This window comes from Cupressus sempervirens, chromosome 11, assembly GCF_028749045.1.
Source record: "Cupressus sempervirens isolate cs-2001-9-10 chromosome 11, ASM2874904v1, whole genome shotgun sequence".
In the NCBI taxonomy this organism is placed as follows: Eukaryota; Viridiplantae; Streptophyta; class Pinopsida; order Cupressales; family Cupressaceae; genus Cupressus; species Cupressus sempervirens.
The window spans coordinates 430,950,797-430,972,845 of NC_143128.1; the positions used below are offsets into that span (position 1 = coordinate 430,950,797).

At 37.3% G+C, this 22,049-nt stretch overlaps 1 protein-coding gene across 2 annotated transcripts in view; it reads right to left on the reverse strand.

Annotated features, from left to right (window-relative positions):
• Positions 1-14,052, reverse strand: part of LOC149530272 (protein OBERON 3-like) — a 53,593-nt gene extending 39,541 nt beyond the window's left edge. For both annotated transcript variants that reach the window (XR_016358308.1, XM_089807912.1), the window contains exon 1: positions 11,236-14,052. Coding sequence is in view for 1 of the 2 variants with exons in the window: in XM_089807912.1 (XP_089664038.1) it covers positions 11,236-13,939 (2,704 nt within the window). In the remaining variant the exon portion in view is untranslated. The remainder of the gene's footprint in view (positions 1-11,235) is intronic.
• Between the last annotated feature and the right edge of the window lie 7,997 nt (positions 14,053-22,049).

Sequence of the window (22,049 nt, forward strand, 5' to 3'; positions counted from 1 at the left end):
ATGGTAAAATCAAATCTCACCCTTTTGGTTTATCTCCAACCAAACATCTCAACAAGTTCCCCAAACTTGCGATTCACAACTTCTATCTATCCATCAGTCTGTGAATGATGTGATGAATTGAACTTCGAATCTGTCTTCAATTTCTCGCATAATGTTCGCCAAAAATACCCAGCAAACTTGGTATCTCGATTTGAAACTATACTCTTTGGCAGAACATGTAGTCTCACCACTTCTCTAAAAAACAACTCTACTACATGAACAACATCACTGGTCTTCTTGCAGGAAATGAAATGTGTCATCTTTGAAAACCTGTCAACCACCACAAAAATAGAATCATGCCCTCGCTGAGTCCTTGGTAATCTAAGAACAAAATTGGTGCAGGTGCCCTAGGTCCTAAATAAGGTGGTCAAACACCAAGGAGAAGAGTATTGGATGTCAATAAGTGTCCAAAATGACAAAAGATAGTTTAGGCATTCTTATCATGCATTTAGGCAAGTTGTCTTCATGTTGTAATAGGGTTATAAGCAAAGTCAAAGGGTGGTCAACGATTGGTCAAACATTGGGAGTTGACCAAAAATCATCATTTTCAGGTTTCATAATCTTTTTACATGTTTTGGTGTAGCTTGGTAGATGTTTTGAAGTTTGTATGCACAGATTGTGTAAAAGTTGTAAAACTACAAAAATTGCAATAAAAGTTGTCATGCAACTTTTTGCAATCTTTCTTGTGAACTGGAAGTCTAACAATCAGATCTTTGTATTGGATCGTGCATGGATAACTGAAGTTGTAAGGTCAAGAGTTGAGACCTATAAGTTGTTTATCTTCAACCTAATTTGGTTGGAATGTCATGGTATGGATTTGGAATGAAAATATACATCTTTTGGAGGGAAAATTGTACACAATCAGCAAGCATCTTTCTAATTTCGGTTGCAAGGTGACAGTAAGTGATTGGTTATAAGTTTAGAAAGTAATTTAGTTTATAAGTGAAGGAAATATTTAGGTTGAGCGAATAAGAGAAAGCATTTGTTTGATTTGGATTTTCGTTGGTCTATTGTTTACCCTAGCCTGCAATAAGGGTTTGAATGAAAATAATGTATTTCTCTTAATTTCCACAGTAAAAAATTTTGGTGCTTGGTGAGTAGAAAGGTTTAAGGATGGAGAAGACATCTTTGGTTTGGATTTTTACTATTTCCACCTATCTATGTTGCTCCTTTAACATCTGAGTCTCAACAGTCAAACTGTTGGACATGTTGATAGATTGAGATTGCATCACAGAGAGCAGATAAGAAGTCTTGGAGGTTGGAGCTTCGGTGGATAGTAAGGGGGAAGGATGCCAATGTTGATGGAAGGAGAAAATCCATCATGGAATTCAATGTTGGGAACCTAAAAAGACTAAACAGTGGTTTCAAGCCTTAAAGCCTAGAAACTAGGGCTCAAGGGTAAAGGGGTTAGAATTTGAGACCCAAAACCCATCTTGGGGATTTAGATATGGTTTTTAATGACATAATTGATTCTACAATTTATTTGGAAGGTTGTTTGTAAGTTTGCGAAGTTTAGTGCTATTTTGGGTGAAACAGGGCTACTAGGATTGAGCCCCTATTAGGCCTCCTAGTGTAACTTGTGTTTTTGGCTTAGGAAGAAGCCCAAAACCTATCTGTTGGCCATGAATCTTGGTGGATTAGTGAAGAAGGATGTATTTGGGTGTATGGAAGCTTGAGATCCTAGAGGGTGCAAGGGAGTGAGGTGTGTGTGAGAGTTTGTTGCCTTGTGGAAGGGTTTTAGACTACTTGGAAGATAGGGAAAGTTTGAGAGGGTGAAGTTGGTGTGTGGAAAAGACCAAATCACCTCTACCCTAGTCTTGAGTAGGTTCCAGGAAGGGATAGTAGGATATCCTTTGGGTATTACACCTCTTACTTGCATCAAAAATCCCTGCTAACATCCTCGCATGGCTTCTCTGGTACAGGTAATGGCTGATACAACCCAATAGTCTGCATCACTCCTTTCGCCATCTAACATACTCTGCAACTCTATACAAACTTTTTGACATCTTGCTGCAACTGTGGCCAATAATAGTTCTCAACAACCAAAGCAATGGTTTTATGCCTACCAATTTGTCCAACCAATCCTCCACTATGCTTTTCCTTGATGAGATTCTCTCATTGAACTTCTTGGAATGCACAACTGGCTTCCTTTGAACAACATACCATCTTGGATTATGAAATCCAACCACTTCGTCCTGTCAAGAGTAATAGATTTTGTACAAACCTTCCAAGCTTCACCAGAATTAGGATCCTCCAGATACAAATTCTTGAGTTCCTTGAACCCAACCACCTCAATCTACATCTCTGTCAACAAAAGTTCTATTCTACTAAGAGCATCTGCAACTCTGTTAGACTTCTCACTCCTATCTTTCAAAACAAATGTATAACTCTGCAAAAATTCAACCCACCACTACAGATTCTTTTGGTCCAATTTTCCTTGATCATTCAAAAATTTGCAAAACTTGATGATCAGTATACAAAACAAACTCCTTAGGAAGAAGATAGTGTCTCCACTTCTTCAATGTTTGAACTATAGCATAAAATTCCTGATCATAAACAGAATATTTTATTTTGGCATCAATCAACTTCTCACTGAACTAAGCAACAGGACTACCTTCTTGGCTCAAAACAACTCATATTGAAAATATCACTAGCATCACAATCTACTTGAAACACCTTGTTAAAATATGTAAGTGTTAAAACACGTTGCTCTGTAACTTTTTGTTTCAACAAATTAAAACTCTTATCTACTCCTACAGTCCACTTAAATTCTTTCTTATCCCCTCTCATTATTTTAGTCAAGTGTCTGTTGGGAAACATGGATCATTTAATGCAAATGTACTAACATTGCCATTCTAATTGATATTTTCCAAATGCATATTTGAATCTTATATAAATATGAGAGGAGACATGTCTCTATGGTTTAATCATCATTTAATTAATAATAATATATTAACAAAAATAATAATATGTATAAAAATATATATATTATATACTATAATATATATAATTTAACATGTATAATAAGCATATCATAGTTATGGGACTCTGCGAGTCCGAGCCTGAGTCCACATTTCCAAGGCAAATGGCCTCTGGACTTCAACTCGGTAGAATCAGCATGGACTTGCTGAGTTCAAGGGCTCTCCTAACTCGCTGAGTCCAAGGGCTCTCCTAACTCGCAGAGTCCCGAGCTCTAGACTCTCTCTAGCAACATGACTCATAAAGTGCAAAAAATAATAAAATAAACGGTTAAGTGAATTGTTTGTGCTTTGTATAACATCTGTTTTACTTAAAAAGGTCATTCCATCCTTTGTTAATCCTGTGATAGAGAGAAAAGAGTTAGAGAAGAGTATAGGGGTTTTGAGAGAGAAATTAGCAAACTGGTTAACTCTGTCATTTCGATTACTAATTGTTTGTGCAACTTTGTAACTTGCACTTAAGTATTGAAAGGCGCTAAAGGAAGCATTAGAAGAGGCTTCTACAAACTTACTTGCATTTCCATTGTTTGTGCAAAAATTGAATGATCTTGTCTTTGTAGTTTGTTCACTACAACCTTCGCCTTCTCCATAGACAAATTCAAGGCACCGATATATCACCGATTGTATTAGAGATTGCTGAGCCACATGCAGAATGGAACACAAATATTGTTGATCATGTCTTCAGTGATGAAGATGTGGAGTGGGTTGATTAGGTGGATAGGGAGGCAGAGGCAATAGTGATGGCACTCGAGGAGGCTACAACGCAAGGAGACCAAATGCAGGACCCCAAGGCTAGGAGTGATGGATCCGAGTTTGATGATAAAGATTATGTGGGTGTGGATGAGGATGAGGACGCCCCTGAGGTTCAGCCTCGAACACAGGGAGAGAGGATGGCTCTATAGTCTTCCATGACTTATCTTAGGCGTATTAGTTGGAGGGCATAGGCTACTATGAGCCTTGGTCTTCTACACTCTAGCTGATATTTTGATATATGTTTTCAACTTTTGATTCCATGGATTTCATATATTACAGACATTTGACAATGACACTATGTTTATCTTATATTATGTTATTTAGTTGTTTTCCTTCAAAAATTTGCTTTTGTACATATGTGATCTATGTAAAATTGTGTATGAGTGTTAAGTAGCTTCTATTTATCTTAATTATTGTGTATTTGATGTTAATTGACTAAATGATGCATAAAAAAATCTTTGAATTTCATGGCTTTTTCGATTTTCTTAGTCCTGGCCAAGTCCAATCACCAAGTCCGAGTCCAAGCCCAATTTTGACTTTCTGAGTGTCTCATAACATTGAAGTATATATAGGAAATAATGATTTACCAATAACAATAATGTATCTCAGTTCAAATCAATCCAACTGAAGCTACAACCTTAACACTCCCTCGTAGCTAGGGAGGATTTGCAGAATACATTATGCTCTCAAGTATATGAAGAAATATCATCCCAGTATGATATTCCTGGAATGGCATATTTAAGGATATTAACATAAATCCATCAACTTAGATGTTATCTTTCAATATAATCGGAAGTTTGATTCAATGAGAAATATCGATCATATGATATTCATCATACATATATTCTTTTGGTATGTGCACTAGCATCAAATCATTGACATCTACCAAAATAACATGTTATATCCTAGAAGGATATGAGTTATCTGATTTCCGGCACTCTAAGACAACAACTTAACAAGAAATCACAATGTCATGATCTCTATCATGACAAGTATCATGATCTCCGACACTATTCTGTTTATATATGTCAATGAAAGACCGTCACCTTTCATTACATATCATATGCAAAATAGCAACCACCATGAACCAAGTTAGAGGGTGGTACAAGGGCTTTCACCTCAATTCTCTCTCATAGAGAAGAATGCATTACAAAGAATTTCACTTCGAACTTTTCCCTTATAGAGAAGATATCATTCACAAGTGATTGCACTTCAAAATTCTCCCTCTAAACAATGATCCTAGGAAGTCAAGTCTTGTAGTTACTCCCTTAGAGGCTCTCCTCGCTCAAGTATGCCTGTTGAACTCACTCTAATATCTAATATCGATCTTTTGACTTTCTAGTGATAAGTCGTTACTTCCTCATGATGTACACAAGAGTAGGCCCATCAATATCATGCAGTCACATAGATGTATTTTTAGACTCCCTCTGAGTATTAAACTTATAAGCTCCTGTGATTCTTTGAAGAAGTGTTAGACTTCCTCTTAATATAGAAAAATACTCATCTCACATAGTCCCAATCATCAAAGATATTTTTCCTCCACAAACTCATAGCTCGTGTCCTACACTAATTCCTTGGCAGCATACCTAATGCACCATTATTCTCTTCTTGCAAGAGCATCCCTGGAGACCAAAGAATGGAACAAGAGTACATCAAGGCACATGGCTCTTATTATTCATTTATGTAATAAGCAAGAGACTATAATAAACAAATAAGTGTAATACTCAAAGATAATAAATACTTATTTGTACATCAACATTCTTGATATACATGCTCCAATGAAGGTCCATATGCGTCAAATCAGAAAATGCCTCGGGGAATGAAACATTGGTTTAAGGTAATTATTCACCCCCCTCAATGTGAAATTCCCACTCCTATATCGTTGAACAATTTTGCATCACATCAAATATGGAAAACTTCAAGAGGTAATGACCAATAATACTTATACAATACTTATCTCAAGATGCTGATTAACATCCATCCTAATGGATCACTAGTGAGGCTGTCAAATTATGCACTGTAACCAATTTTGAGTTGAATGCATTCCTAGCAAGCTCTATGTCCCAGCGATTTAAGTACTTCTTGTTCGAAGTACCACTTGATATTTCTACCCTTTGTAGAATGTGTCACCTTGCTTCAAAATCTTGAGGATAGATCTCACTATTATGCTTGTTTTAGAATAAAGACTCTCTCATCATGAGCAAAGTCCATTTAATGCCCAATTTTGAGTATCTTGTGCCAAGAAGTTACCCTTTTGACACCGAAGTCATTCATGAAACTCAACCTCTGATTCTCAATTTGTTGATGGTTGCTTCCAGAAGTAACAAAGGAAGTTTATCTTCAGCTTACAACTCTATCATTGAATATTGAACAATTTCTGCAATTTCTCATGTTTACAGCTCTATTTATTCAAAGATATTTTTTGTGATAAAGATATTGTTGTCTATGCATCAAATATAGCTTTTGACATACATGAGCATATTTAAGACATGATCATACCAGCTAGTTATCAATACGGTAATGGATAGTCAACGTATCTTACTATGGATTAATACCCCCCTGCATGTATTCAATGATTCTTCCTCATATATATGGTTGTCGGTGACTGATTATTTATCCAGTAATATCTGTGTCAGTTACATAAGGTATGATATCCCTAATCGCAGAAGATGATATATATCTCAGAAGGAAATAATTGAGAATCCAAGTCACATTGACTATTGAGGATGCTTAGCCACAGTGTTGGTTCTAGATTGGAAACTTCCTCACAATGATGCAGCAATATTATAATCTTAAGTTTCAGATGAAAAATGGGTAAATAGCATCAGGAGCATTGACTTGCCTATGTCTTAATCTTCTTTCATCATTTTACTACATAGTGAGCTTATGTATTCTTGAGACTCATTGGCATCTGTACCACGTCAGCTCATGGTATTGTCTAATTTTCTGCGATTTGAAACTGTCTATGGTCTCCATTCATCGTTCCTTGCACGTAAAGGGCTAAATTATTGATAAAATATTTATACATATTCAATGCTTTATATTCTGTGATACTTATCAAGATGTGCAATTTCTAAATGATTCGAGTTCCGTCAATAATTGTTGAAGCTGAAATTGTTGCTGTATTTTTTTAATTGCCGATTACCTTATTCTATATAAACCAACATTCTTTCGCAGTGTTTTGACGTGAATATATGCAGATGTTCACAAACATCCAATTATATTTTCCACACTGCAATCAATTAGTGTTATACATTGTTCCTAGATGTGTGGTATATCTGCAGGATGGGCAATTCCCTTCTGTGCTATTACTGCTTATAAAATGCAAAACTTAATCTCTGATGGTGTATCCCATGTAGCGAAGTTACACACTAATTTTATTGTCGATACTGCTCAATATAGTTTCATAATGGCCTGCAAGTATAATCTGCAATGATCATATTTTCTATCCTCCCTTTTCCATTAGAATACTTGATAATATATATCGCACTTCTTCCTTCCCTTAATGGTGATGTGGCTCCAATATCAATGATGTCATAAAAGTGTTATCTTTGGTTCTAAAGAACAGATGACCCTCTGTCATACTTCCCACATGGGCGCCTTCATCATAGTAATCTGCAAGACAAAGCTGCGAACTATCACGTAGAGTTGTCCTAGATAATCTACGGGCATTTCTTAAATAGGCAACTTTATGCTGCCCTGGAAGGTTCTAGAAACTAAAACTCAATACCTCAGGCCGACAGCCGACAGACCCTAACAATACATAGAGTCAGCCAAATATACCTTTGACATTAATTTTACAAGTTTTGGTCGACTTCGGAAGGACATAACTTTTAAACCGTTGCTCTGATTTTCTATTAGAACCCCTTTTTGGAATCCTCAGCTTCTGATCTATATGCTCGAATTTGCACAAGTGCCCATACATCGAGTTTTCAGCCCTCATCCAGGCACATTTAGGCCTCCTTCAAAACTAAGCCCAAAGTTTTTGTACCAAAAATTTATACCAAAAATCCACAATAACTTCACCAATACTTATGATATGGCATTGAGCCTCAACTAGCAGCCCGATATGACTGAGATGATCCTCCACCTCTGAAATTAGGATATTTTGAGCTTGTATGACTGACTTACTGAGTAGCAAGCCTCCACAGAAGAAACTCTGCATTAAGACAACCCTTATTCAAACAATTGAAATGAAATATTTTTGAAATGAAATATTTTTGGTTGATACAAGATTGCTCTTACACTGAAGATGCTCCTACATCACATTTACACACAAAACATATGTAACCAAAGCTTCAAGAAACTTGAAATTTTGCATCCATCTTGTTATTCTGCGGATTCCCTCATGTTTTTGTATGCCTTCAAAATGCCACTCAAACACTGAGACCCATTATAAAGAGTCTAACTAAGCCAGAAAAAAGGACTAGTCATTTTATTTCTATCAGCCAATGGATAGCTTCTCAATATATGAAACCTCTAATCGTAGACTAGATCTAGAGGGCTTCCCTAAGCTACTAAATGAACATGCAACACCTTGGCGGCACATTCTGCTCTGTGTGGTTCCATGAGAGTTCACTATATATTTACAAAGGCAAGAGCCTTTTCAGTCTACACACCAATGTTGCAACCAATGACCTTCACAGTAATCTTGTTGATTGCTCAAGCTTCTAAACACGCATAACCAATGCAGATCAAAACTCGCAATGCACATTTTAAACCAAAAGACTGCAATTAATCCACTCTGTAGACTAACCAAAGCAGTGCAGAATCTTCTTGGACTATGCAATATTGTTCAACCCCCAAAATGTTGTTACATTTCTGTAAACTAGAAATAGAACTAACTTTTTGTATGGTAGTCAACTACGATAAAAGAAAATTCATGGTTTACTCAGTATATCTAAGAGATTGCTACAAACTTTTCAAATCAACATATGGCTATCATATTAGAATTTAGAACTAACTTAAAGGCTTTAAACTGTAATTACTTGTCTAAGATTGAGGCTGCGTGTGCTGTTATTCTGAGATTGCATTCTGCGTGCCTGCAGTGAGTCCCTCTTTGTTATGTGTGTCTCTTGTTTTTAAATATTTTAACTTTAAGCATTCTTTCATGTGAATAATTGTCTTTGTGACACTTTTTATATAAATGCTTTGCTTTGATGTCACTGGCAAGATGAATGTGAAATTATAATTTTCAGAGTAAATTATTGAGTTATGCACGATGAATGAGAATATCTTGGGGGAATGTATATAGTTCTGCAGGTGCAATTTTGAATCTATGATATTGAATCTTTGAACTATTGTTTTTGAGATATAATATCATATTAGGTGTTGATTATTTCCTATCATTCGCTAAATTTTATATAACCTGAGAAAATTAATATAAATATCGAGCCATAACATTCTTCCCTATTATATAACAGTAAGTATAAAATACAATTAAGTATTGCACTGATACAACAAACACATTGGCATGGGTTGTAAACAATAGACAGGTGTCAATTGTTAATACCAAAAGGGTTTCAATCTCTTATACAAGTCACAAATAAAATAAAACTGCTTACAAAGAAATTAATAACACAACAAAATAGTGAATACTATCGATGTGTGGAATGCATTCATCAAATTTAGTGTTTATAAAGGCTTGGATTGCGATAGTTGTCTCCTATATTGGTAACATATAGCAAGCTGATCCAGCTTAAAATGCATCTAGTGTCTATATTAATATGTTTCTCCTCATGTATATGTTTAAGGACAAAATTTTATGGTTTTTCCCTTAGGTTAAATAAAAAATTCATCTAAACCTCAGTCATTTAGATCCCTAAACTATGAAGTTAATGTTTCTCCAACTCTCAAGGACAAGGAAGTAAGCAGATTTTGTTTTGGCAATGGCAAAAAAAATCTGGATGGGACAGCAAGGGCGAACAAAGGCCAAAAGCTATTAAAATTTATATTTTAATTTATAAATTACAATACAAAATTTAAAAAATAATAATGAAATCAAACACAATTATCAAACACCTACTTGTCAGGTGCTTTAACTGCCAATTTCTGAAACTTGAAAATACCCTTCCTTAAAATAGTGATTTAGTCCCAACTCAGAGAAATGCTATATACAGACACTTAAACAAGGAGCACAATCAAAAAAGAAAAATATAGCGTGAATGCAAGAGCAAGAGAGCTAAATCTCCATTTGTTGCATTTTGTATGAACAAAATGCACATAAAATTTAGCAATCCTGCTACAAAGCAAAACTTGCTAAAGGCTTTTGTCTTCAAATGACATCGGTTTGCCTAATGTCCCCTTCGACATCCCATTTTCTTCCTTTCTGGAGGACCATGCAGAAATGTTTCAAACCCCATCTCTGACCACCCACAACGTTGTCATGGCTATCTGCAACCTCTATGAAATATCCTCCAATATATGGGTTAACTTATTGCATAATGGCAATTAGAGACTAGGTCAATCTCAAAACTCTTTATCATTACATTATGTCTGTTTGGACTTGAAGATTATTCTTATGTGTGCCAATTTTTGTTCAAAAGCAATATCTTGTCATTTTAGAGACCTTTAAGGTAAAATAGACTTTACCATTTGTTTGTATCAGATAGAGCCAACATGCAAGTCAGAGAAATAACAAAGAATCTTGCTGTAGACATCATAATAAAAGAGTTATAAATCATCTTCTTATAGAAGTTTTTAAGTTATTTTATTATTTGATATAGTTACAAAAAGTAATGAGGGAGTTATAAAACATCTCAGGTATCATACAGAGAGAGTTACAAATATTAATAAAATTATAAAACAATGCAATACGTTCATCATCAGGAGTTTCAGAGGATCTTGCAATAATAAGGGAATTTGAAGCATATATTATCCTCGATGCAAAGTAAACAACTTATTGAAAAAGGCATTATCTAAGGGAAGGGGTTGAATTAGAGATCCTGGAATGGTTGGACATGAATAGTTGTTAAGTGAATAGTACTTGGCCAAGCACAGTGCACTTGCCACCTTTATAGATTCATTTGTATGAGCTTGACATTCATGTCGCTTGTAGGTATACTTCTTTATTATCATATGTACCGTCCAGAAATAGTAAATACTATTCAAATTACAATGAAGTGTCATTCAGCTCCCCATTTTGGAATATGGAGTTGTTCCTCTACTATACATCCTTTTGCAGAAATTTCAGACCTCAGTCGTAAAAAGAAAAATAAAAAAAAGTATCAAGGATTTCAGATTTTGTTTCAGAATTTCACATCAGAAATAAAAAATTAGAATTTTAGGTGCAGAATTTTTCCAGCAACTGAAATGATTCAAGAGCATAATGTAGTTCTCATCAAATAAACCAAAAGAGAAAATAAACTTTTACTTTAATCCTCATTTTTTCCTACTGCTTCTAGCTGCCTTGAAATAAAATCAAAGCAGAAATTCAAAAGCTCAGGAGCGGGCTTAAGAAGCATACCAGTGAAAAATGACAACAGGATATTACAGACCTCTGAAGAACCAAAATTTTTACTTTCAAGTTTAACCAGCATCTCCTCAGCCTTCCTTCTCAATTGTTTTCCTCTTGGGTCCTCACTTTCTTGGAATATCCTCATTACAAAATCAAGTTCTTTTACAAGAGTCTCACCTACCCATTCCTTGGCAAACCTCTTAAAAACATCCTTCACAAACCCAAACATCTCAGAATAATGACCACAAGCAATGCAGTGAAACTGCATCTCAGTGGTCCCAGGTGCTCCTTTTATGCTGGGACTAGGTTTGATGTATGATTTATGAATACCACAATCAGTATGACACCAGTGTAAACACATATCACAGCCAACCCAGCTACATGTATTGAAAGCACAATCAAACTTCGAGCAAATAAGACACATGCATGAGCTGCAAAACCCACTCCTCTGAGAACAGACTTTACATTCACAGTCATCCACTGGCAATTGACTCTTACAGGCCAAGTTTCTGCACCTGAAATCTAAGAAGATATCGACTAGCTCAGAGATTGGAATACGATTACACCTTAAAAATGTTTTAATTCCTGTTTTCAGGGTAGCTAAGATCTCCAACTGAAACCTGTGAGATTTTATTAGAGTGTCTGAAGTTAAGTCACTTCTTCTCTGAAGGATTTTCTGAAAGTCGGCAAAATGATCTCTCTTAGCCTTTTCAGTATTCTCAATTAGATCTTGTAAATACTCCCTCGCATCATCAAGGATGTTGTCTGGCAGTTCTTGAAGCTTTTGAGCCATAATATTAATTGGTTCTAAAACAATCTCACGAATAATCCTATCAGCTGTTAAAATGTCTCTTATCGCAGGTTGTTCTCGATCTGTTACTTGTTTGTTCGTTGGATATAAAATATCTCTGTTTGCTTCTGGTTTTGACGTGCCCTTCTCAATCCAATTTTGCTGTGTAGACCTTGTATCTTGGGTACTCACACTCCGTGATGGTGAAGACCAAGCATCTCGTCTAGATTGTTCAGGTATTTCTCTAGGGAAACTAAACTGCCTTTCATTGCCATCGTTTTCGCCCTGAACCTCATCTAAGGTCCTTGTTTGCTGTTGTATTGCCTTTTGATAACTGCCTTGAGAATGAGAATCAGCCCCAATCCTTTCATTTCCCACAAAGTTCATATCCCTGTTATTCCCACCAAAAGAACCTTGAGAGGCTTGCTGGCCTTGCATGTTTCCATTCTGCAAAACTTTCTGATACAATGAAATGTCCCTCCCAGATTTTGACCTCTCTTGTGCCTGGCCCATTGATCCATGGTTCCTCTGAGAAACTTGCTCACTTACATTTGGGGTTTGCCAATTTCCATAAGATATCTGATCGTTCCCTTGAGATACCGGCTGGCTACCAACAGAATATTCATAATTATCCAAAGAGTTTTGTGTGAGGGAGCAGCTGGGATTATGGACAAAAGTATGTGACTGTGAATATTCAAGAGACGTAGTAAACCCATCTGAGCTTGTCCTTGTATGGTTTGTATGACCCAATGAACTTGTCCTAGTGTGGTTTGTCTGACCCAGTGAACTTGTCCTCGTGTAGTTTGTATGACCCAGTGATTGGATACTTCTTGTCTGAGTAGGTAAAGAAGGAGGCACATCTAGGTCAGGTGATGCTAAATTCATTGAGACGTCTGGCAAGCCCAAAGAAAGTTGAAAGCAGTCGGTTTTAGGCTTCTTTTGTCTTTGTTCTTCTGCACAAGATTCTAGTTGGGGAGCCTCCTCTCCTCTAGAAAGATTCCTGCTGCTTAACCCTTTTTCTATTCTACAAGAACTCTGATCTTCCCAACTTGACCTCAAATGTAAAAAGTCCCTTTCAGGCCACCTGCCACTGTATTCTGCAGGCTCTGTACCGTTTGGCATAGAAAGAACTGAATGTTTGCCCTTATCTTTGCACTGCTCCCCGCCTTCCTCGGACTCAACAAAACTACCTCTGAGCGCAGCTAGTGAATTTACCTTGAATGGGAGCTTTGACTTATCGCACATATAACTCAATGTCAACTCTTGACTCCCCATCTGCTTTGCAATTTCTGGACAATCGTCATCTGCCACTTCTAGATCGATTTCCTTCATCTCTGCACTTGGCCCACGTGTCAAACCATCTCTTTTCATCATTTCCATTTCTTCAAACAGATTAACAGGATGACCCGATTCCAACTTGTTAGACCTTTTGAGAACGAATTCCAGATTCTCTCCCACGTTCCTACACTCCAATTCTCTGCTAGTTTTTAATTGGGAACCCAAGTCATATTTGTTTGAGTCGTCCCTAAATGCCTCGGAGTTGTTCCTCTTCTTCATTGAGAAAACGCCCACCTCCATTTGGCCATTATTCCACTCCTTGGGAAAACCCCCATTCCTTTCTTCTCTCACATGTTCCCCGTTCCTGCTAATGGAAAAATCCTCCTTTACCCCATTAAAACAAAGCACTTGGCCACAGGACTTACCCGGATCGTCTCGAACAGGTGAGAAATAAGTACATCCTTCTTTTGTCTGTGGCTCTCCCGTCTCATTGCAATTGTCATCGACATTAATGTTGATATCGATATTGAAACGATGTCCATCTCCATCTCCATCTCCATATGCAGGAAGATGCCAGCTTGACATGCTGCTAGAGCTACTGGGGCTCTCGCCCTCGCCCTCGCCCTCGGCCTCCCGAAACTGCATCTTTCTACGTATTACTACGGATCGAAAGACGCAAATCGAAGAATTCAAACAATAGAATGCTATTGGGATTTGGAGCAGAGGAGAGGGAAATGAGATGACATCGAAACCGAAATGAAATGAAATCCAAATTAATGTTAAATGTCAAATGTCAAATGGAACGTGAGGGAAAAGTCCGCAGAATTATAATCGCGATTCGCGGGTATGTCGGGTCAACGACCGCGTTTTTATCATGAAAAATGAGGAGAATACAACAAGAAAAGGCAAGTGTGGAAGCATCGACTAGTCGTTATTTCTATAAGTTTTGAATTTCTATGCTCATATACTTATCATATATATTATACTATTAATAAATAATATACTAAGATTATAATTTGCTAAAAAAGATCATCCCGTGTGAGTTCATATGGTCAAAGTTGGAATCAACAATTATTCATCAAAAAAAAATTATAAAAAGTAACTTCCGAGCAACTAAAGCAGTGCTAGCTAAGGGGGTGGTTTATCCCATCATAAAATTTTCAGTCATCTCTAGGAGGCAGGTTGGGAACAGTCCAGCCATCAACAGCATCATCAAGGGCCTAGTCAGCATCTTTTGTATTAGGCCGCAGAGGTGAGATGGCCAACTCCAGGCGAAAGGGCCACTTTCTAGAAACCACCCGCTGAGGACCAAGAGGAGGAGTCGAGGACTAGCCAATGCCACCAGGGGGGAATCGAGCAATGCCACCAAGCACCATTGCCATTGCCGGGAGAGCAGTGGTGGGAAGTCTGCGAACACAACATGTGTGAGCGACGACTTGAAGAACTGCGCCCCCAACGATAGCCTTTGGGCGACGTGGTATCAACTGAGGCATCTAGAGGAACTGTGGCAACAATACAAGGGGCATTGCTCAAGTGATTTGAGGAGCTCTTGAAGGTAGGCCACCTCTAGGGCCACCTTGTTTGCTTGCACTTGAATCTGCATCATCACATTATTACAAATGCATGTCTTAGTGTACATAGCAATATTTATATCAAGAAAACTGTGAGTGAAAAGAACAACATTTCTATCTTTCCACAGAGTGAACAAAATCTCCATCCTAAAGATATGTCAAATATGGGTAAATTTTATAGAGATCCTAGGGGAATCACCAAAAACAACCATATGCCAAGAAAATGATTCAGGCTGATACGGCTTTAAAAAATCATGAATCCGTTGCCAATAATTTTGAGCATGTCTATATAAGTAGAAAATATGTAGGAAAGACTTTGGTTGGCCACAAAATGGACACGTAGGATCCGAAACCCCAATATGCTTAAGCGAGGCCCAAGGGAAGACCTTGAAAAGCTAGGCACCAAACAAAATGAGCAATCTTGAGTTTTGTAATGGCACTCCAAATAGTGTCAAAGCGCTTTCTCCGTTGAGAAAGGGAAGAGTGCAAATGCCATCTCTGGTTGAGCGTATCCACCATGGGCAGATGGGGAGAAAGCCATCTATAACCCAGACTTGGCTTGTAGCTGGTGAAAGGAGTGGCAAGATATCACTTCCAATCAGTCCACCAAGGTCTAACAAACTGGATACCCACTTTATAAATTAAGTGACCTAGAATTGCAGAAAGCAATAAGTCAAAAGTTTGTCGATCTGAACAGGCAAGACGGTACTGGACTTGCATATCTTCCTAAGATCTGAGACTCATGGAGACCCTAGAGAATAGATCTTTAGGAGTCTTGGTGTCCCGTTTCAAAAAAAGTAGAGCAATAGCACCTCGAGTCTTGGCTAGGGGAATACCGTGGATGGCAAACAAGGGAACCACCAAATGTTTTGTTGGTTCAAAGAGAGTCCATCACAAAACTCATCACTAGACCAGCGAAGCCAAGGCTTAATAGCTTCCCAAGCTTTTCATATGCTCTTGATAATAAAAGAGCCCTATATATGCACGGGTTTTCGCATGATGAGAAGGGTTTCAAAGCCAATCCCCTTCCATGCAGGTCTATTAACAGGAAACCCAAAGGAAATGCAATGCCAAACTAGAATCTTCCAAGCTTCATCTCTAGTGATGGCATGAATAATCCATTTGACACACAGAGCAAGGTCTTGATTCTATGTGGAGAGAAGGCCAAGGCCTCCAGACTCTTTAGGGAGACAATAAAAATCCCAAGCAACTCTATGAAAGCCATGATGGTCGGAACCAGAAGCCCAAAGAAAATCACGGAAAAATTGCTCTAATTTCTGATAGGAGGCTTTTGAAGGAGTCCAACAAGAAGAATAGTAGACATGCATAGCTGTAAGAACTTTAGAGCAAATTTGGAATTTGCTCACAAGAGAGCGGTTTCGTAAGCCAATAATCCAAATTTCTTGGCAAGCATAGCATTCCGCAGATCCACTAGTGACACTTGAAAGGCAAAAGGAATGCCTAAAAAGCAAAAAATCTCCCCATGAGTGACCCATTTCCATTCAAACTAGTTAAGCCAAGGTGGAGCTGGCAAAAAAGGCTGGCGATAACAGAGCATTTTATGACATTGAATAGTAGAGTCAAAGGCTTGACAAAAAGTGTCAAGGCAATTCAAGGCATCTTGATGTTTTCTTCATCCTCCAAAAGAGTGAGAAAGGAATCATCAACAAAATAACCATTGATCAACTGGGAAGAGGATTCTAGTAAAGAGATGCCATGAACCAAACCTGAAGACACAGAGTGGGCTAGCAAGTAGCCAAACCCTTCAACAGTAAGACCATAAAGCACCGGAGCCAGACGGCAACCCTGCCTGATGGAACAAAAAAATCCAAAGACGTCAGATTGGGAGTTATTGATGGTAATGCAAGCATTAGCATCGTCAAAGATCATCTCCATGGACTACAAAAAATTGGGACCAAAACTAAGAACCTGGAGCATAGCCAAAATGAATGGCCATTCAATCTCGTCATAGGCTTTAGCGAAATCTATTTTCAAAAAAATAGTCGTTAGATTGGACTTGCGAGCCCACTCCATACCTTCCCAGACAACAATGATGTTGTCAAGAATATATCTGGATTTGATAAAGCTAGATTGCTCAGGCCGCACAATTAAAGGAGATGGCGAATTTTAAGAGAAATTGCCATAGCAATAATCTTATATGACACATTGAGAAGGGTAATGGGTCGCCAATTGCAAATATCCTCAAGATCTCTAGCTTTAGGTATGAATTTAATGTTTCCTTTGTTGATAATAGCTCCTAGGTCTTTAGAATGATAGGCTTCAAGATAAACTTTGTGCAGATCAGGACCAATATATTATCAGAGGTGTTTGTAAAATTCACAAGGAAACCCATCACACCCGAGGGACTCATCTGTGATAGAGAAAATTGCCTCTTAAAGGTCTCGAAGGGTAAGAAGTTGCTCACTGAAAGCACGTTGCTCAACTACTAGGTAGTTTGGAGTAACAGAAATACACTTTCTGAGAGCTTCCTCTTGAGCAATCGAATTTTCTTACAAAGAAAACACGTTTTCATAGTGATGAACAAATGCTTGCAGGATGTCAAGGAGACTAGAGAGAACAGAAGTGTCTTGTTTGATTTTTTTAATCCCAAAATTGGTATGAAGGGCTCAAGGACCTTGAAAGAACTCCTTCAAAGCTTTATCACCAACCTCCAACCGATGGAGGTGAGCTTTGATTTGGGCCCCTCGAGCAACATAATTATCTGCAACCTATTTGTCATGGCACAGTTTGGCAAGTTGAATTTGCAAATCAACATCAAAAGGGTTAAGGGTGAGAGCCTCAGAAACTTTTTTGAGAGTAGTGGTAGTGGATTCATAAGACCGTCTTCTGAAAATTGCCAACTATCGCCCATAAATGCATAGAAAGCGAGCAGTTCTAGTAATGGCATCATTCCACCACTGAACCCTCCTTGTTTGGGAATGCTGACGTGGCTCTAAATTCCAAACACATAAGATATGAGCAGTAGTGGAAGCATGCATCAACACTAACATGTTGAGAAAAAATTGAGACTTGACAACTCTTTGGACAACTGTGTGCCACAAAATAGCAAAATAAATGGGATAGTGGCAAGGGAATGTTAGGTAAATCTCGATCCTCATAAAAGGAGAAAAAAGATTGTGCAGTAATCATGGCACGATGAGACATTTTAAAATGTGGTCACAGCCAACTCCAAAGTTGGACCAAGTGTGCCAGACCCCACTATGTTGGTGGTGGTTAGTATTGGGATAAAAAAGGCCCAATTAATTGTGCATGTAGTACTAGGTTTTCTTTCCCCAACTATCCAGCGAAAAAAAAAAATGTCATCTTTGTTAGAGGTCAATTCAACCATATTGAAGTCACCACACATAGCCCAAGTAGCTAGAGGCAAGTTGTCAACCAACCAGTCTCATAATTGAGATCTTTCCATAGCATCAATGGGAGCATAAACATTAACAACTCCAAAAGAATAATTGTTAATGGAAAGCAAAAGCCAAATGATTATGTGCATGGGGTCAGAACCATGTGAAATAATAGCAGAATGAAGATGAGGTGACAAGAGAGTAACTACGCCACCTTTGCCAAAATTGTGTTGAGAGGAAAACATAATGCCATCCAACCAAATGATGCTATATGTAGAAGAAAGCATGAAACCAGAGATCTTAACTTCTTGCATACAGAGAAAATCTAAATTACCAAGTCTATGATGGGTATCCCTAACATAGTATTTTCTAGAGAGGTTTATAAGAGCTCGCGCATTCCATGATTAAAAAATTCATGAAAATTCATCCATATATTTCTTGTCCTCGAGAGAGGAGTAGCTATTCTACATGAAAGTTGAAACAAGGTTAAAGCCAAAAGGAAAATCATCCGGACTGATGGCCCAACATTTCTCCTTTGGTTTCTTAGCACATCTGGGAGGACTGCGAGAATGCCACACATTTTGAGTCACTATGGAAGAAGCAGCAAGAGGGGTGCAAATCACAACCAAGGTGTTAGCCCTGGCGGCCACCTTAATCCCCTATGAACCAAGGTTTGAAACCTATGGAACACCAGGGTTTGGTTTCCAAAAACCTGCTTGTGTCCCTACACTTGTTGGGGTTTGCACTCCTGTTGAGATAGGAGGAACCAAAATGACAATGACATATGACTGTTTAGGAGCCAAGGGAGCCTTGCCCTTGCACCCAACAGTAGTCCATTCTTCTTTTTTCCCTTTTGCTAGTTTGGCAAGAACTTCTTTAGGCAGGGGTTTAACCCTAGGCACAACCAAAGGGCAATCCCTAATCTTGTGTTTCACTGACTGGCACCTATAACAAATGTTAGGCAGGTTCAAATAAAGCACCTTCTAAAAGAAGGTTTAGGAATCAATATGTATTTCCACAAAATCCTTAATATCTTTTAAAAGATCAACCTCAATGCAAACACATTTCTAAGGACGAGCATTGAAAAAAATTTCATGTTCCTTTGAAATAACTTTGCCAAGAGTGTTGGCAATGGACTCAATAAAAGGCCAACATGGCAAGGGTAAACCTGAGAACTCTACCTACACAAGAACCCTAAGCTTTTTGTCATTAGAGATGGTGAAATCTCTCGACCATTGTTGAAAAACAAGTAGGGAAGAATGTACATACCAAGGACCATTGCTAAAAATCGCATCTACCTGCGACGAGTTGACAAAGCGAAATAAAAAACCTTTGGTGAGGTTTTGCACAGCGTCAAGGCGGACTCCACGAGGAGTCCAGCTCTTGTTAACCCATTCTTGGAGCATAGCTTCAGGAGTCTTACCCACAAAATACCTTATTAAGGTATGTTGTTCTAACCAATCACAAGCAACATCAAATTCTTGCAAGGGAAGAATAATATCAGGATTACCTCATGAAAAATCTTCGGGATGAACTTGCAAGGATGTTGTTCAATGGAGGCGCCATGGCTTTTTGAAGTAGTAGTGTGAACACCAATATCAACAACTTGATCACCATTTATCGAGGCCATTATAAACTAGCCTAAAAACTCTCGTAGTAAATGCGATTTGATAGGTAGAAAACACAGAAGGAAAGCTCAAATAGAGAGTTGTACATAAAAAAGCTCAAAGATTGCATGAAACCCTAGTAGAGCGAAAACCCTTCCATCGTGTCTTGGCATCGAATTGGTTCTTGAGTTATTTATTTTATATTGTTTCGTAATTTTAACTTTTTTATTCCATTGTATTTGTAAGTTGTATCACATATGCATAAAAACTTGTTTATGCTTTTTAAATCTTTGATATCACTAGTTGGTGTCTCATGTGACATGTTTTATATTATTAGTCTCGCCTATAAATAGGCAGAGATTAGAGTTTTCACGTGTATCTTCAATATTAATCTGCATCTTGATAATCATGTATAGATCCATATTTTTTTGTTTAATCCATGTTTAAGCTATAGTCCCTTGAAAATCTCTCATTAAACAAGATAACTCCATTTGATTTCCAAATTTTTATTGGTTGTATTGATTTTTCCAATAGTCTATTTTAATTTTGGGTAAGAAAAAATGAAATGTTTTTCCTTACACACCTTGGAGGCTTGTTAATTTCCTCCCACGAGTTGGCATTAGGTGCATGTCATAGATGGGTGACATTGTTTCCTACAAACAGATGTCTAAAAAAATGGCTATTATTTTATGCCACAATCACTTTCATCATCAGATGTCTTCTTAGGGATAAGCCATGTTAAGTTCATCAAAATGTATGTTAAGTTGTCCTATATTTGCATTGCAGTTGATCTTTTAAACTTAATCTCTAGTTTTTGGATTGCAGCCTTATTACATAATTAGATGCAAAATAGTTGAAAAGAATTTAGAGTTGTAGATCTTATGAAAAAAGTACAATACAAATTTTGTCATTTTAGTTGTATTTTCTTACAAGTCTAGAAAGGTTGAAAACTATTTTCTATGATAAATATGTCATATCTTAATTCAGTATGAGAAGTTGATAACTACAATTCAAGTGCTTTTCGATAAGATATGGAAAATACCTATGAATTTGTTCCTGAATTGTTGTCATCACCAACAGCGGGTATCCATGACTCACTGTTAATGTAATTTGAATTCGATTCAAAAATTTTCCTGATTTCAATGTTGAATTTATACTCTATGATAAAACTCACTTAGTTGACTGGTTCCATTTTTTTGCATTATATGCAGATAATTTCCCTATGTTTATTTAGTTATTGGATGAGCTAGTGACAATTTTGTTTGATTGTTTCCTCTCTAGGTTGAATAAGTTGTATCATAAATCTTTCTTTGAATTGTGAGAGTGGTATTTGAGTCTAATGAAGTTTTTCTTAAATGTGTTGTTTTTAGTTATTTAATTATTGAGTATATAAGTGTTGATGATATATTGTTTTCATGCCTACAATTGTCTATTATTGGGTATGTAGGTATTTCCCATAAATTATTTTGCTTCTTGTAATTGTCCTTTATCGAGTGTGTAAGTATTCATAGTAAATTGTTTCATGTATGTAATTGTCTCAACATGCCACATTCGGTCTCTTAAAGGAGAACTATTTTTTTAATGAAATGAAAAATAAGAAAGGTCTAAATGGTATCAAGATGGAATCGCCACACTATAAATATAGAAACGCTTCTCGCCTCTTTACAACCATACACATAGCACCTTCAATTTGTTAGGAAGGAGGGTTGGTGATAGCGTTGGAGAGTATAATAAATTCAGAGTTTATTCTTTTCAGTGAAATGTTTTATATTATATTTAAGTGGAAACTTATGTGTTCTCACTATGTTTTCCTAGGCATGCTCATGTTCATGTTCATGTTCATGCTCATGCAGAAGTCTGAGTCCGAAAATGCTCATGGCAATCAATAGTGTGAGAAAGTTTTATACGATCACAAGCAATCAAATTAGCATGAATATGGATGTGGATTCCTTGGGGGATCCAATAATATGGTTGTTTTACTTGCGCAAAACTCTGATGATAATGCTAGGTTAATGTTTCTCTATTCAGCCTTCTAATTAGAATTCTAATTGAAGGTAAATATTTTAGACTCATGTGCTAATATCTTGATTGAAATGGACAATAATAACAAAATGCGGCGATGATGGTGAGGATTTACGGTGTTTCACAAATGCTAAGAATGATGGTTACATGTAAATGGATAACAAATTTTGAGTGAGACTTTAGTTTTGAATTTGAT